The 15,473-nt window shown below is 44.5% G+C and overlaps 2 protein-coding genes and 1 non-coding gene across 3 annotated transcripts in view; all 3 read right to left on the bottom strand.

Moving 5' to 3' along the window:
- LOC135916293 (ninjurin-1-like) overlaps positions 1-15,473 on the bottom strand; it is a 126,593-nt gene that overhangs the window by 48,032 nt on the left and 63,088 nt on the right. The gene's annotated exons all lie outside the window — the stretch shown is intronic.
- Positions 2,850-2,922, bottom strand: TRNAS-CGA (transfer RNA serine (anticodon CGA)). The gene has a single exon. It is a non-coding gene; the product is annotated as a tRNA-Ser (tRNA).
- Positions 8,257-15,473, bottom strand: part of LOC135916291 (uncharacterized) — a 34,673-nt gene continuing 27,456 nt past the window's right edge. The window contains exon 5 of the mRNA XM_065449620.2: positions 8,257-8,786. Coding sequence (XP_065305692.1) covers positions 8,510-8,786 — 277 coding nt within the window. The 3' untranslated portion in view covers positions 8,257-8,509. The remainder of the gene's footprint in view (positions 8,787-15,473) is intronic.

The following is a 15,473-nucleotide window of genomic DNA, read 5'->3' as shown; positions in this document are numbered from 1 at the left end:
GAGGCAACGGAGCTGGCATGCCATGCGACGCGTTAAACAGATAACCGGTTGTCCTTAGTGAAACAGAACGGGTGCCAGGGAAAGGGAAGCAAAGTCGAGAATGGCCGGTGCGATGAGGCAAACGAACGCAGCACACAGGTCGGCTGACTCACGACATGGGTAATTAGAGACGACTGGAGGGAGTCTTTTGAGCACATTCACACCGGTGATTGACAGAGGTAACGCGACCGATAGCGACCAAGGAGCGACTCGCGAAGGCCGATGTTCATATCGGTAAGTGCGACTGCCCGTCGCCACACCGAAATGTATATCGATAAAAGCCCCTCACGCCTGCTGGCACCTCAGCCACCACTTGTAAAGTAAGCGTCAGCGTACACAGACGTCCTGTACATGATTGTTTTGGTAGCTTGCGACTGCAGTCATCCGAGTGAAAAATCGAGCAGCTGAACAGCTGACCAGTCGCTTTTCGACCATTAGCGATCATTCATGCTATCTGCGACATGTCGCGCGATCTCTGCAAGTCGCTGATGTGAATGAGCCTTCGTCCTGCTAGTATAGCAGGTGGTATGTAGTCCTGCAGCGGACATAAATACAGCTCAATGACATACTGTAGTCAAGCGCTCGACATTCGCGCTGAACCGCACCTATGTTTCGCCAGCCACCAACGATGTATTTCCACAGTCGGGCGAAGCTATCAATTGTCGCCCCGGGAAAAAGAAAGTCCATTGTTCGATGCACGACGAACAACTGGCTGGAATCAATCGCGCTTCTGGTTCCCCAGCGGCACTGCCTGTACAGCATGCAAATGGCATCCGTGCGACGATTGCACGAGAGCGTTGCCATCGTGAGCGGCTACACGCACGCAAACCAGTGGCGCCCATGCAAACGAAAGCGGTGCGAGCCACTTGTTGAGCACCAGTTCTTTATTCGCTGACGGCGGAGGTTCTAGAGGTACAGGCACGCACGTGAAATAGGTGCCCCCACGTCAAAGGACAAGACATAACACGCCAAAAGGGTTCACGAAGCTACTTTTCCACAGAGCAGGGATGCAGCGTTGGAGCTCAATGGGTTACGCAGTACTTTTTTTGTTGTTGTTTCATAAAGGGACAATAAAGATATATCCTGTATCAGGACAAGGGAGAAGATCAATGAGCCAGTTGTTATTTGAAAAGAAAGATATTCGTGGGTCCGCAACATTCATATGGGGACGAATTACCAGCGCATGCTGTTAGGGATTCATGCATAGGCTGCATACAGTATGAAATCATACATTTTTTTTTATTACAGCGCCACACTATATGCCGGCACAAGCGCTGCCGCTTTTACCGCGCCTGCCATGCATCTGCCGCAACCACTGCCGCAGCCGCGCCGGCACCTTCGACATGCGTGACCTTACAAGCACAGAAGCCCAGGCAACGTGCACAGGCGCCGTCGCCACATTCTTCCCCTCTCATTATTCGTCAAACAGGATTTAAAACAAATAAAGGGCACGCAGGCCAACTTGCTACAATAAGTGCACTTTCTAATTAATTATTTCTCTTACAATTTCGTAATTATGCGGTTCTATAATTTGGACCCAGGCTACTAAACTTATCTGTGGAAGTTGGCGGAGTGCTTGAAGCCTGCTTCACCTCCGCCGCAGGTCGGCCCGGTATCGCACTATCTCCAGCATCGACGCACACATTCCTGTCGCCTATATGGACGTAAGCCGGCCAGCGCAGCATCACCCCCCCCTACCCCCCCACCCCCTTGGAAACGCATGTGGGGAATGCAAACAGGCATTTTGCTGTACAAAATGATGGCACCATGTAGGCGTTGACGTAAGCCAAAGTAGAATTTGTTAAGCCAGTAGTTTCCAGAATGGAACTATCTTTGTCAGGGGGGGTTGAAAGTTAGAAACTTCCAAACTATCAACTTTCAGGTCGCCGAGCGTAATCTTCGCGGGACAATATGATAAGACATGCGCACAGGCAGGAAACCCATTGACATGCAGAAGCCATGCGAGGCGGAAAGCATCATGTTTGCAGATGTTCGGACTTCCTTCATACACCCAGTTTCGGTATCGGAGCGACAAAAGCCGAATTTTTCGTTAATGGATGCATAATACTGTTTTCAAAACGGCTTAAGTTGTGTTTGCCTCCCCGGCGTCCTCCTCAAATACTATCACTGCAGCGTTTGGGCTGCTCAGCCATCTAGTGTCTGCCATGCTGAAAAAACGAATATCAATGATAACATCCTTAGATCGGATAATTTCTGTGTTTTAAAACTATTTCCATTAATAATGATACCATGCATGGTATAGAGGCAACGCTTTAAGATATGTTGTATAAGTACACGCTACTGAAGTTGTTTTTCCAACTCTTCGAACGAAACAGCTTTGCTGGAAAGTGGGTTGTGATTATGGGTGGTCGCACAAACCTGTTTGTATTTTGCTTCACTTCAGTCATCTTTCTTATCGTCACCCTCAGCCGACGCGCAATATTCCAGAAAACAAGGTGGCGCGGCTGCTTGCTCGTAGCAGCAGCCAACAGCTAAGACGTCGTGTCAGTGATGCCAACCCTAGGGATTTATCCCTAGATCTAGAGATTTTTTCTTTGCTTTAGGGATCTAGCGTCTTTTTGTGAAATCTAGGGATTTTAAGAGTCCGTATAATTGTTACTTCAAGCGGCCTCAAGGCAGACGTATCTGATTATATTGCCTTCTAAACACAAAATACTATGAAAAATTCTATATCATGAGAAGCCAACAAGCACTGACACCAAGTACAACATAGGGGAATTACTTGTGCTTAACAAATGTAATGAAGAAACGATAAATTAATGGAAGTTAAAGTGGATGAAAAAACAACTTGCCGCAGGTGGGAACCGAACCCACAACCTTCGCATTTCGCGTGCGATGCTCTACCAATTGAGCTACCGCGGCGCTGTTTCCCCATCCACTTTCTTGGGTATGTATGTGTACTAGTAGAACCCTGGGAGTGTTAGCCAGCGCCATCACTCACAGACCTTGGCAGCGGACGTGGAACGTCCTTGTTGCCGCAGGCGTCACGAGAACGTGATCTTTTTGGGTGAAGGCAACTGGTCAATAAACCCACATATGCTACCTGAAGGCATCAATGTTGCCGGATTCGTTGATGCTCTATAACTAGCAACATTAAATTTTGGGGGATGTCAGTTTCTCGTGATGTCATTTCTTAGTCGCTCCAACTACTGTTTGACAATCTTTGATTGAGACTTTGATAAATAAAGAACTGTGCGGTGAGGGACGCCATTTCACCGCTTCTGAGTGTTCTATTTGAGGTGAGAAGGGGACTTTAACGAAGTCCAACATGTTCGTTTTTCTTTGCGCATCATAAAAAGACTGTTAATGTTGTCTGAATAAAATACCTTGATGTGATGACGGGGCTTAGCAGACAATGTCCAACTCTTTCAACTTGGGACCATTCTTTTGTTAAAGGGCTGCATGGGTTCTTTGCGCGTGAAGATGAGCCTGCTGAAGGAGCAGCTCGAAAGGCGGTGCGGTGAAACGGGAGTCATCTGCTCGAAGTTCACTTCAGATACAGAGGGAGTCATCTGAGTGTCGTTGCTGACTCCCCCTCTATCTGGTGGTGCCATCTGTCGACCCTCTATGCATGATAACTCTACAAAAAATTAAGAAAAAAGCTACAGATGCGGCTAATACACATTTATTTATCTCTGATAAAATACATAACAAATGGAACAAAAAGTGAACTGCGCTGAGACTTTGTTAAAGCTGAAATTGCCACATTAACAAGTAAACAAAGAAAATCTAGGGATTTTTCTTTAATCTAGGGATTTCTGGGGGTTCATTTTAGGGATAAAACGTTGACCTGAGTTGGCATCACTGCGTCGTGTTGTCAACCTAACGCGATTGCGTTGGGCCCCGTGTCTCAGCAAATCCGGTGTCGGCGTTGGCGGAGTTTTGCGTGAGCAAAACCTTCCATATATATTTAGGTGCATCTATGCCACGCCTCCCTATATGACATGCGGTATATGCGGGTAATATTGTCACACCATTCTATCGCTAAAGTTGTTCATACGTTGTGTTACATACAAAATTATTCCTCGGAATTTTGAGATTGACAGCCCACAAACAAATGTCATGAAACAACACACCGATAGCGCATGCTTATGGTAAATCTTCTCAGACGTTATTAGAATATTAGAAGTGCAAAACAATGACGGAAACCTGAAAATGATGCAATTTTCTTTGAGGATCGGCCCACGCAAGAGGCCGCGTTTCTACCGCAAAGCCTACCTTCGTCCATAGCGTTCGCTGCAAGCGTTTTGCGGTAAACGTTACGGTTACCTACGCTGCGGTTGCCGGGAAGCGTGAGAAGCAGTCAGGAATCTTTAAATGCTATCGCGTTCCACTCTTAAAGGCGAAGCTTCAGCGTCCTCCAAGTTTTTTTTTTTTTTTTCGTGGTCACCAAGTCAGCCATTGAGTTGATTCTTTGAAATCCCTGTTGAAAGTGCTGCTGTCGCATGCATAACGGGTGCGCTCGCCTTTACTCCGCGTTTTGTTTCGTGGTTTTCGCAGCAACCCTGAAACGTGAAAAATGATAAAACCGAGGGAAAATGCACAGCATTGTAAACTGTTGAATATTACATTTTGTAATGCAGTGCACAAGTTGACATTCAAACTTGCACAATTACGCAATCAGAAACTTCGGAAATTACTTTTCACTAATTACGTAATCAATAGCAGAAAAGTTTACCAGCGTGCACAAGCCGGCCGCAAACAAAACACCCACATCGTTGTATGTCAGAGCACTTTTTTGTTTTGTTAAATAGCTTGGCCAACGTTATAGTCTGTACCATTCCTTGCTTGAGATTCACTGATGGGAAGAGCTTTTTCTTGCTTTTTTCTTTTTAGAAGCAACCCCAGCAGAAAACATGATGCAGTGGAATCTGCATCTTGCGATTTTTTTTTTTTCTGTATGCGCCTTCCTTAAACATAGGCATGCAGACATTGTGCCCCCTTGAAGGCTGTCGCCAGCTTCGGTCTACCCTATCTCCCTCTCTGTTCATTGTATCTGTGTGTGCTCATATCGAATAATAATCTCTTTGTGTGTTGGGCTGGTATATTCACAACCAAACAAGATCTTGGTACCAGGGTGTCACACATCGCAGCTACAACAGACCACAAAAGCACTGCTGCAATTTTTGAAGGCTACCAGATTGAGCGACCGTTTATGATCCAGACTTAGAACCGTATGCGATACTGAGCGGAAAACTGTTACTACGTTGGCGATATCCACGGCGGACTTCCTGTTCTCTTAATCTTTCCGTCCACTTTTTCCTTCCCCCAATTGCAGGGCAGCCAACCAGGCTCAGTTCTGTTAACCTCCCTGCCTTTCATTTAACCTTTTTCTTCTCTCTGCCTCCCTTACAATAACTGAGAACTCGACGATGCTTTGTTTAGGTTCAAGGGCTAATGGGTCGAACCGAACCGGGCCAGGTTTGAAATTACCGGGCCCAGTTCAGGCAGACCAACACATGGCACTTTTGAGCTCAGGCAAGGCCCGAGCCTTTAAAATAAAAGAAAGTAAAGAAAACAATCTGTGCAGTGCTCTAGGCCTCAGTTCAGTTCAGATGGAGACAGGCATTGAAGAGTGCACATGAGGCGAAGCTCTTACATGATTTGAATAATGACTGGCTCCCTTTGCCATATTTACCAATATGGTCTTCTTATGCAATGAAGAATATTGAGAGTGGAAAGGGTCCACTGTCACGAGAGTTACTATGTGTTTCTTAATCATACATGCACCATCTCAGGCCACAGTAAGAGCGCCGAGAAGTTCGATAACTCTACTGGTAGCCATTCAGAGCCGTTTCTGATGTTGTGGCAATTTGAGCCCTTCTTTCACCCACCTTCCATGCCCCACAGAAGGCCTAGTACGCCTTTCTCAATTACTATATATACGTGCAGATGCACCACCAGTATCAGTATCAGTATGAGCACCGATACGTCTAATAACTCTACAAGCAGCTATTAAGAGCTTTCCGATGTTGCTGTGGCCCAGAAAAAAAAAAATTTTTTTCTGGCAACACCTGCACATAAATGCTGTGTACAGCTGATGACACATGGTACAGAGACTGCCCATGTTTGTTGGCAGTCTCCCTGCACCTGCGCACATCCAACTTTTATAACTTTATCCCATGGAATTGCAGCCTTGTGACCACTGTTTCTAATTGCTTAAATGGTTTTCTTTTCGCATTTTCTGTTTTTGCATATGGTCCTTCTGCGGGGAGCAAACAGGAAATGCCACCCTCTCTTTTGATGACCACCGCAATAAATGCTGCTGCTATCCTGCTTTCAATGAAGCATAAATTACTTCCACATCGGCACGTACACGAAGGGCCCCCTTTAGCCCTCCGAAATTATGCAGCATACCCCTCCCGCCCCCACCCATGCCACCACTCCTCCCACACATTCCTAAAGCACTGCCGAATCAATCTTGAGACCTGACAGCTATTCAGTGGTCAACATTTTGCTGCCTTTTTCACTCCTTTTGGATGGCGGTAGTTATCGGCATCTCCTCGGGTGTGAAGATTCTGTTTTATCTTATGAAAAAAGAACTGACTGAAATTACCCGTGGCAATGACACAGGCGGTCAAAAGGTTTTGTTTTCGCTAGGCTCCGTGCCACCCATGCTTTCGCGTTTCAGTAGTTTTGTTATCGCGTAGTGCTGCACTGGTCTTGATGGCTCACGAAACTCGCACAAACCGCAAGCAACAGAGAATTCAACTTCCATGTGATGTCGCGGGATGCCTGAACGGTCTACGCCACTTGACCAAAAGGTAGCTGCAGCGGCGAATCCACCTTGCGGTACCGAGCCAGTCTTGGCTCGGTACCGCAATCGGTGGGGCACCATATTACTCACTGACAGCAGTAAGCAGCAAAGGGTTGTGATAGCGTATGCAACGCCACAACTCCCCCAGTTGGTGGCAGGTGATTTGAATTTTGAAAAAGGTATTCGGGCCCTTCAGATCCAATTTTCTCCTAAACTAAGTCTTTTCTTGGCACGAAACAAGCGTTGCAAGGTTTCTGGAAAGGTATTTAAGCAGTCCACGTCGACTTAGTATTTGCCTTACTGTCCCTTTAAGAGCATAAACCAGGAAAAGTTTGTCATGCTGTGTGTGCAAATACTAGTAAGCAAAATCATTCTAATTCAAATGCATAGAATAACTACTTAATCTGGACAGCTACAATCACATACTTTATTAAGGACAAATGACACAGGCCAGTAAACAATTTACATAAATGGATGGTTGCTGCAGCAATTACTTTAGCTCAATGCTATTCCTTTCTGGTCATACACCACTTGCCATATTTACTCGATTTTAATGTGCCCTCAACTGTAACACACCCCATTTGCCATGACCTAAAACAAGAAAAGTCATTTACAGTACTGCGCACCTCATTCTTTCATACAGAAATACAACTTTCTCTCATTTGGAAAAACAAAGATTTACCCGCAATGTGCTAAAGTTGCAATATAAAAAGAAAGCTGCAGTTTTGCCCAAAAGGCAAAGCATTGATAGCAAACTAGTAGACAGCTATACGAAACGTAAGGATAGTAGTTTTATCAGCCGCATAAACTTTTGAACATTTGCTTACTAGCTAAATTAGCAAGCTTGGTGTCACATGCACACAAGCAAACATGAACACGTCTCACTCACTGACCGCAGAAACTGTTCATAACAACGCTGGAGTGAGGAAGTGCAGTAGTAGGACCGTGCGAATTGACCTTTCTGCGGACTCTCACTTCAATGTGAATTAAGCGACGAGAACACAGCACGGTGCACCTAAATTCGTAGACTCTGTCTCCATCGCAGATCGCTTCCAAAATAGGGGCCGCATGGCCGCACTGTACACAGCAGCTACCAGAGTAGAACGCTTCTCTGTTCGCGCCAGTCCAGCACACAAGTTTCGCGAACTCTAAACGCCTGTGATGCAGCCCGATTCCTGTCCGTCTGCACACGTAATCACTCCTTTTAATTGCAGCATCGTGATGAACTCAGCGTGTCTTTGCAGTCGGCACTTCTGTGCTGATAGAGCAAACACAGAAAACAGGAAGACGGACAGTGGACTAACATAAGCACACGTACTACAGCACATGGAGGAAGCTACGGCAGCTAGGCTTGAAGCACGTACGAGGCAGCCATGTTGAAATGCCGATGGCAATTTGGTAATGCAGATTTAGGGTCATACTCGATTCAAACGCACACGCAATTTTTGGACCTGTTTTATCGGGAAAGAAGTACGCGTTACACAAGTAAATATGGTATGATCGGTTGATCATGGTGATAACATAGGCAGGGTATCACTTGGACCTATGACGGAGCAAAAAGAAAAACATTTTAAATAGAATTGTTGCATTAACCTGGCCAAGGTTTTGGTGACAGCAAATGTATTTTGTGATAAAATCATGAAGATGGAATGTTACAAGAAAATGAAAATGATTATGATTCACACAAACAGATCACGTATCCTCAAGCTGCTTTTTCTGGTATTTGTACATGACAGTGTTGATTTCTTGCATGGCCTCCAGCTGATCACATTTGTTTAGTCCTCGGATGCAGCTCGCCACATACATGCAAAATTGGAAAACCTTGTCCTTCTTAAAACCGTTTTCCTTGCGCTCATCGTGAAGCATTTTCAAATGCTCCACGCACGTTGCCATTGAGTTGGCCATGGTTGTCTCCACTGACGAGAGGTTCTGGTTCGTGTCCTCTTTGTTGTGAGTAGGTGGTACCACACTGAAACAGAGAGTCAAAGGTTGAGTTATCAACAGGCTATTGAATGACTGATTATCGGGGTTTGTGTACCAAGGAATCATAATGATTTATGGTGTTTACTGACACAAAGACCAGTACAGCCATAGAGAGTCAGAGCAACAGTGATTGGTTGGCTCAAGGTAATGGTAATAAACAGACAATCTATATATTGAAGTGGAAATAAAGACTATGTATAGTCACATGTTGAAAAGAAAAGGGTACTAGGGTGATTCCATGTAAAATCGAACAAAGGATGGCCGGTCGGCCTTTTAAATTCGTTTCAAAATTTTAAATATTGTTGCCTGATACGTGGAAAGAAAAGATCCGCAATTGATTTTGCTGCCAAAATTTTTTCAAAGCACCAGGAATCAATAATAATGAAGAGGTGGAGTGTCGCACTTATGTGCTTTGCTAAAGATTTGGCCATCTTTGGTTATGAATTACACAAAATATATTAAAGTTAGGTAGCTGACATTTCTTGAAGTAAATATATGCATGCTTGTGTTCAGTTATTTTTGGTTTAATGTTCTTATAAAATACCTCAAGATCGGCCCAGGAAAAATTTTTTTGTCTACTTCGCAGGTCCTTATCTCAAGAAAGGCTTGTGGCAGAGCGGTATCAATTCCGCATTACATTCTAAGCATACTTATTTATAAAGGTGCTAAAGCTTATGCTCATGTAACTTTTCAATAAAGAGATACGATCGTGCTAACTTTAAGAAAACACCAAACAATGGGAATGTCTGACAACAATATAAAAAGCCCCATTTTTGATATTTTTTACACTTTGTCCACTTATTTTCTCTACAGCAACTTTCACAATCAATAAAAACATAGTGCATAATTTTATTCTAGTAGTAGTTACGGCCCGTTGAATGAGACCCTTATGCAAAGATAGGCAGTTGTTGTAGATCCGACTTCTTGGCCGCTAAGTGTATAGAATGCAGGTCAGATTGGCTTCCTGCTTCTTAAAAGGCCAGCAGAGCTGAAAAAGGTGTCACCGGCACTGAGGACGTCAATTTCGAGATGATTTGGTCACCAGAGCCGCCAAGAGCGTGGGGCTACGGAGCAGGCGCACCCCGGGTGCTCATTTTAAGAGAAGGCGCAGTGAGGGCTCGTTTTCGCGTTCTCAGACCGATAGAGTTCGAAACAGTAACACCTCTCGGGTAACTCCCATGCAAGTGCACTGGAGCTTAGCTATTCTACTTGCCCTTCGTTCGCATTGCAGCCTGACGTTGATAATATGAAGGAGACGGAAGCAAGATGAAAACCCTAGCGGGGAGCTATGAGCGCTCGCTTCACGCACGCGGGCAGCAGCCGCTGCAACCAAAGAAACTGCACTGCACCAGTTGCGATCAGTAGAAAGCAAGAACGTGGCACTCCAGTGGCAAAGCAACATACGGAACGCCAAAGGAAACAAAAGCAAAACTATCCGTAACCAGACGCCTATCCCAGATGACGGCAGCAGACGGCCTCAACTGGCCGCACGTTCGATCTGCTGTTCACGCTTCATTCGGCGCCGATAGTGCTTGTGCTTTGCTCTTACTCTACTGCTCCTGTGTGTCTGATGGCGACAATGTATAGCTCTGAGCGAGTGTATTGAGCTAACTACTTTTCGAAGCACAAGAAGCTCACTGTGAAGGAGCGAAATTTTTGGAGTTACCAACTTAAACATCAATGTTTTGAAGCAACTTTTAACATGTGGAAGATCAGTGACTGTCAAAGAGACGGACTACTTGTGCTACCCGTGCTTTCGCTACTTCTGCAATGAAATATCTTCACGGAACACACAGTTGGGCGATGACATTTTTATGGCCCCTGAAGAAATCGACGTCATCAACCAGAGCATTGCGACTACCGGCGTGTCCCCTTTGAAACTTACAGGCCTGAAGTCGGCCAGTGTGAAGTCGGCACAGGCCTGCTTACATCAAGAGAAAACAAAGGGAGGTGCAGAAGGCACAAGCCGAAAATGTTTGCTGCAACATATTTTGGGCATAAAACCAAGGTGATGCATCGGGAAATTCAGCCAAAGGAACGTGCTCCTTTTGTGCACAGTGGGCCGAAAGCTTTCAGCAAGCTTATACAGCGTCGACGACACCCTGGGAACGCTGTCAACTTCTCACTCTCCTGCCATCAACACCATTGAAAAATGAAATTAAGAAGCTAATTCCTGAATCGATGCATCAAATCAACAAGTCCAGGAAACTGAAAGAAAATCACAACGTGTGGTACCGACCAGATCCTTTCACCAGGCATGAGGTGAGCCCTTAGTGCGCATCTGCGGCGTGCAAGTACCACACGAAGGACGAGTTGGAATGTTATAGACAAAGCCTTAACAGAAAGGATGTCCTGTTGGTTAAGATCAATGGAGTAAAAATATTAGTAACAAAGTGTCTCATTACAAGATCTATTAGTGAGGCATTTCGCATGTACAAGGATGACCATCCTAATTCTGGCATTGGCCTATCAAAATTCTACAACTTGCGATCACGCTGGGGAAAATGTTATCCCCGACATGATGTGTGTGTTTGTGTCATTTGCGCCAACTATAAACTTTGCCTTGCCACTCTTGAGAACATTACTGGCCACAGAATCGATGCTGATGATGTTCACTCAGCATTCATTTGCATTCTGTCACCAGCTCAGTGCCTCTTAGGCAAATGCAATCAGTGTCTAAAAGGCAGGTCCCTGACAGTAGAGAAACTTAATATCCCAGAAGACGAAGAAATACTGCTAGCGATGTGAGAGGCAGGCGACCTTGTGAAAAAAGGTTTTGGATGCGCACACTTTTTTTAATGATCTTCGGGTGTTAGTGACAAGGTGGATCGTGCACAACCACATCAGGAAGACTCAAGGCAAAGCTATTTACGAGAGAAAGCAATGCACACAGCATGGGAGCATTGTATCCCACTTTGATTTTGCCAAAAACGGACTGTCGTTATTTCTGACGAAGTTCAGGCATACCACTGGCAAAAGCAGTAAGTTTCCGTGTTCGCATGCGTGGTCCTAACGAAAGAATGTACGAAAATTTTCGCTATTGTTAGTGATGACTTGAGCCAAAATTACGCTCACACCTGCTTGGCTCTAAAGAAAGTGAAAGAATGAGTGGACGATAACCTGCTGGTATACTTCATGGTGACATATGTGAGTGACGGAGCCGCTAGTCATTTTAAAAATAGATACCAGCTTTTCGAGTTGGGATAGAGCGATTGTCCCAATACCCAATGGTTATTCTCAGCAACTGTACACAGCAAAAATGCGTGCGACAGAGTTGGATGACTCATCAAGCAATGCTCAACAACTTGAGAACAAACCCTGAAAGTGCAATTCGAGCAACCAGAGACTTTGTAACTATTTTATCAGAAAATCTGAGCATCTAATACATCTTGAAGAAGTTGTTGCCTTCCACAGGTTAAAAAAGGGATGAGAGTGCCTGTGTTCCATGGCATTCTGTATTGGCAGCTATCGAGGTCAATGAAATTAATTGTACACGGCGTGCATAGCCGGCTCTGCATGGAACAAACTATGTGTACAGGAATGAAGGCAATCTGCATTGGCAAATCATTTGAATTACAGCCCGGAAACAAATTCTGTTTTAATGATTCTCCAGGAGCTTTTTCATTTTGCTAAAAGATTATTTGGAATACGTTGCTTGCCTATTGAATTTTATCCTCTTTTTGGGTAATCTAAGTTGCGTATCCAGCTCTGACTGCGTTTTCATGGAGGTGAAATGCTGATTCCAAATCATTCACTATGGTGCCTCTCCCAGCTAATTTGCAGCGTTTAGACATAAAGGACTAGATACAATATCATGCCAAAATTGAAAAGTCATAAGCGGTCACAAATGTCAGACTCTTCAGACCTGCATGGTGTACTGAGCCTTGCGCAAGGGCTTCATTGGAACAGGCGTAGTTACTAGTGCAACAAAATTATGTAATATGTTTTTAATGATTGCGAAAGCTGAAGTGAAGGAGAATAAGTGGACAAAGTTTAAGAAATATCAAAAATGGCTTTTTTTGTTTTTTGTCAGAAATTTCCATTTTTTTGTTTTCTTGAAGTTAGCCCGATCGTATCTTTTTATTGAAAAGTTAAAGAAACATAAGCTTTAAAAGTTTGACAGGTATGTTTAGAATAGACTGCAGAATTATTGCCGCTCTGATACAAGCCTTTTTTGAGATAAAGGCTTGGAAAGTCGAACAAGAAACGTTCCTTGGGCCAAATTTTTGAAATTTTATAAAAACATCTACGCTACCCAGAAGAACCACAAAGAGCTAAACACAAATAAAACCTTGCATATATTTAGTCAAACAATTTTGAGCTTCCTAATTTAAATATATTTTGTGTAATTCATAACTAAAGTTGTGGCCAAAACAGCAGAACAGGTAAGTGCGGCACTCCACCTCTTCGTCATTATTAATCCCCGGTGTTTCAAAAAAGTTTCTCGTAGCAAAACCAATTGCGGATCTCTTCTTTTCACTCATCAGGCAACAATACATAAAAATTTGAAACATATTTAAAAGGGCGACCGGCCATCCTTTGTTCGATCTTACACGGAATCACCCACTATAGACCATTATAAAACAATTACTGGAGATGAGTATGTCTGATGGCGAAAAGGGATGTGAGAGATACCACAGTGAAGGGTTCCAAGTTAGTTTTGACTATGTTCCTATGGATGGGCAGCGCAACCCGGACGAAAGATGAGAGGAAGTACACAATACGAGCGCAGACTAACAACTGGTTTATTTCCACAACACGACCTAATAGGCACTGCACAACGTGCGTTTTCTTTTTTCTTTTTTTTGTTGCACTCCCACCAGCAAGTGTTTGTTGTGGTGTGGAATTTAACCCACAGCCGCACGCTCACCAGCACCTTGCCATAGCTACTGAGTCACCATGGTAGCACATGGTAGCCGGGGGAAGTAGCTGAAGCAACGGGTGGTGCCCATCCACTACGACAATAGACGGCACAGAAGACACCGCAGGTTTGGCATTATCATTTCTCCCCCAGGGTTAACAGCAAAAAGATTACCAGAAGTATGGCACCATATTTGACCTTCAGGCGCTGACACGCTGACATGGGTAAAATGGCACAGCCACGACGTAAACAGGTTACCAGGGTGTCTACCAAGTTGACATTTCCAAATTCCCTGAGTTTTCCAGGTTTTCCCTGAGCACCTTTGCGAAATTCCCTGAATGAGCCAGAACTTTGTTTTATGTCAAGACAGGCCGACACCACGTTGCCCGATGCTGTCTCTCTCTAGTAAGCATACTGAAACAAAAAAAAGACTTAATCCAGTTTGAATAGTAAGGAGTAATATCTATTTTATTTAAAAAGAAAACAGAAGGAAGGTGTAAAATGCACAGAGAAAGAAATGGTAAAGCCCATTCCAAATTGAGTCGAACATTTTCAAATACGAACGAAAAGGAGATGCATACATAAGTAAATATTTTTTTAATATCAGCTACTGTATTTCCATCAACTGATAGCAAGCTCATCTGTATGAGGTCCTGAACTTTGTCACAACTAATTATTAAGGTTCTCTCTCAGCAGCTGGAAAGTCAACCTCAACTGTCCTGACATACTATCAGCCCGTACACAACATCTCAGTGTTGGGTTTCACTGCTTAAACAATTTATTTTGGTTTGGATGAGGGTCACCTGTGTCTCAGCGTCAGCCAACACTTAGTTATTTTAGCTCAAGCTCCTTCAAAAAGGCGCCGGCAATTCCTTTCCCGTTAATTCCTCAGTGCGTCGGTCCTTTCTGTTCTCATCCTCCTTCTACCACGCTTTCACCACATGGATCATCTGTAGCATCCTCTTGGTCAGTTGTACAGTCAACATTTGATTTTTCGGATTTCCGAGGGGTCGCAAAAAAAAACGAAAAAAAAAACGGGCAGTCTGAAAAAAATTAATGCATGTCTTTAACTGCCTTTAAGGGCTAAAATTACCACAGGCAAGTCTGAAAAAGCCCTGAAGGCCTGCCAGTACGCTTATTAGACATATCAGGGCTTGTACTGTGACAGGAGACGGGGTGCACGCATGTGTAATTAAGGAATACATACTATGTCCGGTGACAATTGCCCCCTTCCCACGCTTGTTATGCTTCACCGCCTAACACTATTGTACTGAGGCGAAGCTAACTTTCGGAGACTGGCATTACGCAACGCGCTGTGCTCTGCGAGTTTCAAAGCCAATCGCGAGGATTACAAAGGCGGAGTCGGTGCCATTGATGATAGCGGCGAATTATTTCAATGAAAAACACGGCACCGCACGGCAAGAAGCTTAATAGCGAACATAGAAGCAGCTAGGCCTAACGTTGCCGCGGTGGTGGTTACGGCTGCCAGCGGATCTGCCTGCGAGAGTACCGGTTCGAGGCGGCGAGATAATCAAAATAGCGGCGGTGGCGGCTTTGATTAATGCCATTTCAGACCTGCAGTCAGGGCAGTATACATTGACTATATGGAGTACGTGGTGGTACCGCAAAACCGTGCAAATTATCGGGCATGTCCGGAAAATCGGGCGTCTAGAAAATCGGTCGTTAACTACTCTGGCAATACATCGTGCCGATGACACGGCGTCAATGACGATTCGTTGCGATTCCTCTGTTACTGGAGCCAGCATTAACACGACTTTCGTTCCCTTTCAATAAAGTTACAGCTAATTTTCC

The sequence above is a fragment of the Dermacentor albipictus genome, chromosome 6 (genome assembly GCF_038994185.2).
Source record: "Dermacentor albipictus isolate Rhodes 1998 colony chromosome 6, USDA_Dalb.pri_finalv2, whole genome shotgun sequence".
NCBI lineage: Eukaryota > Metazoa > Arthropoda > Arachnida > Ixodida > Ixodidae > Dermacentor > Dermacentor albipictus.
The sequence above is the reverse complement of the archived record's forward strand: the minus strand, read 5'-3'. Positions and strand labels throughout refer to the sequence as shown.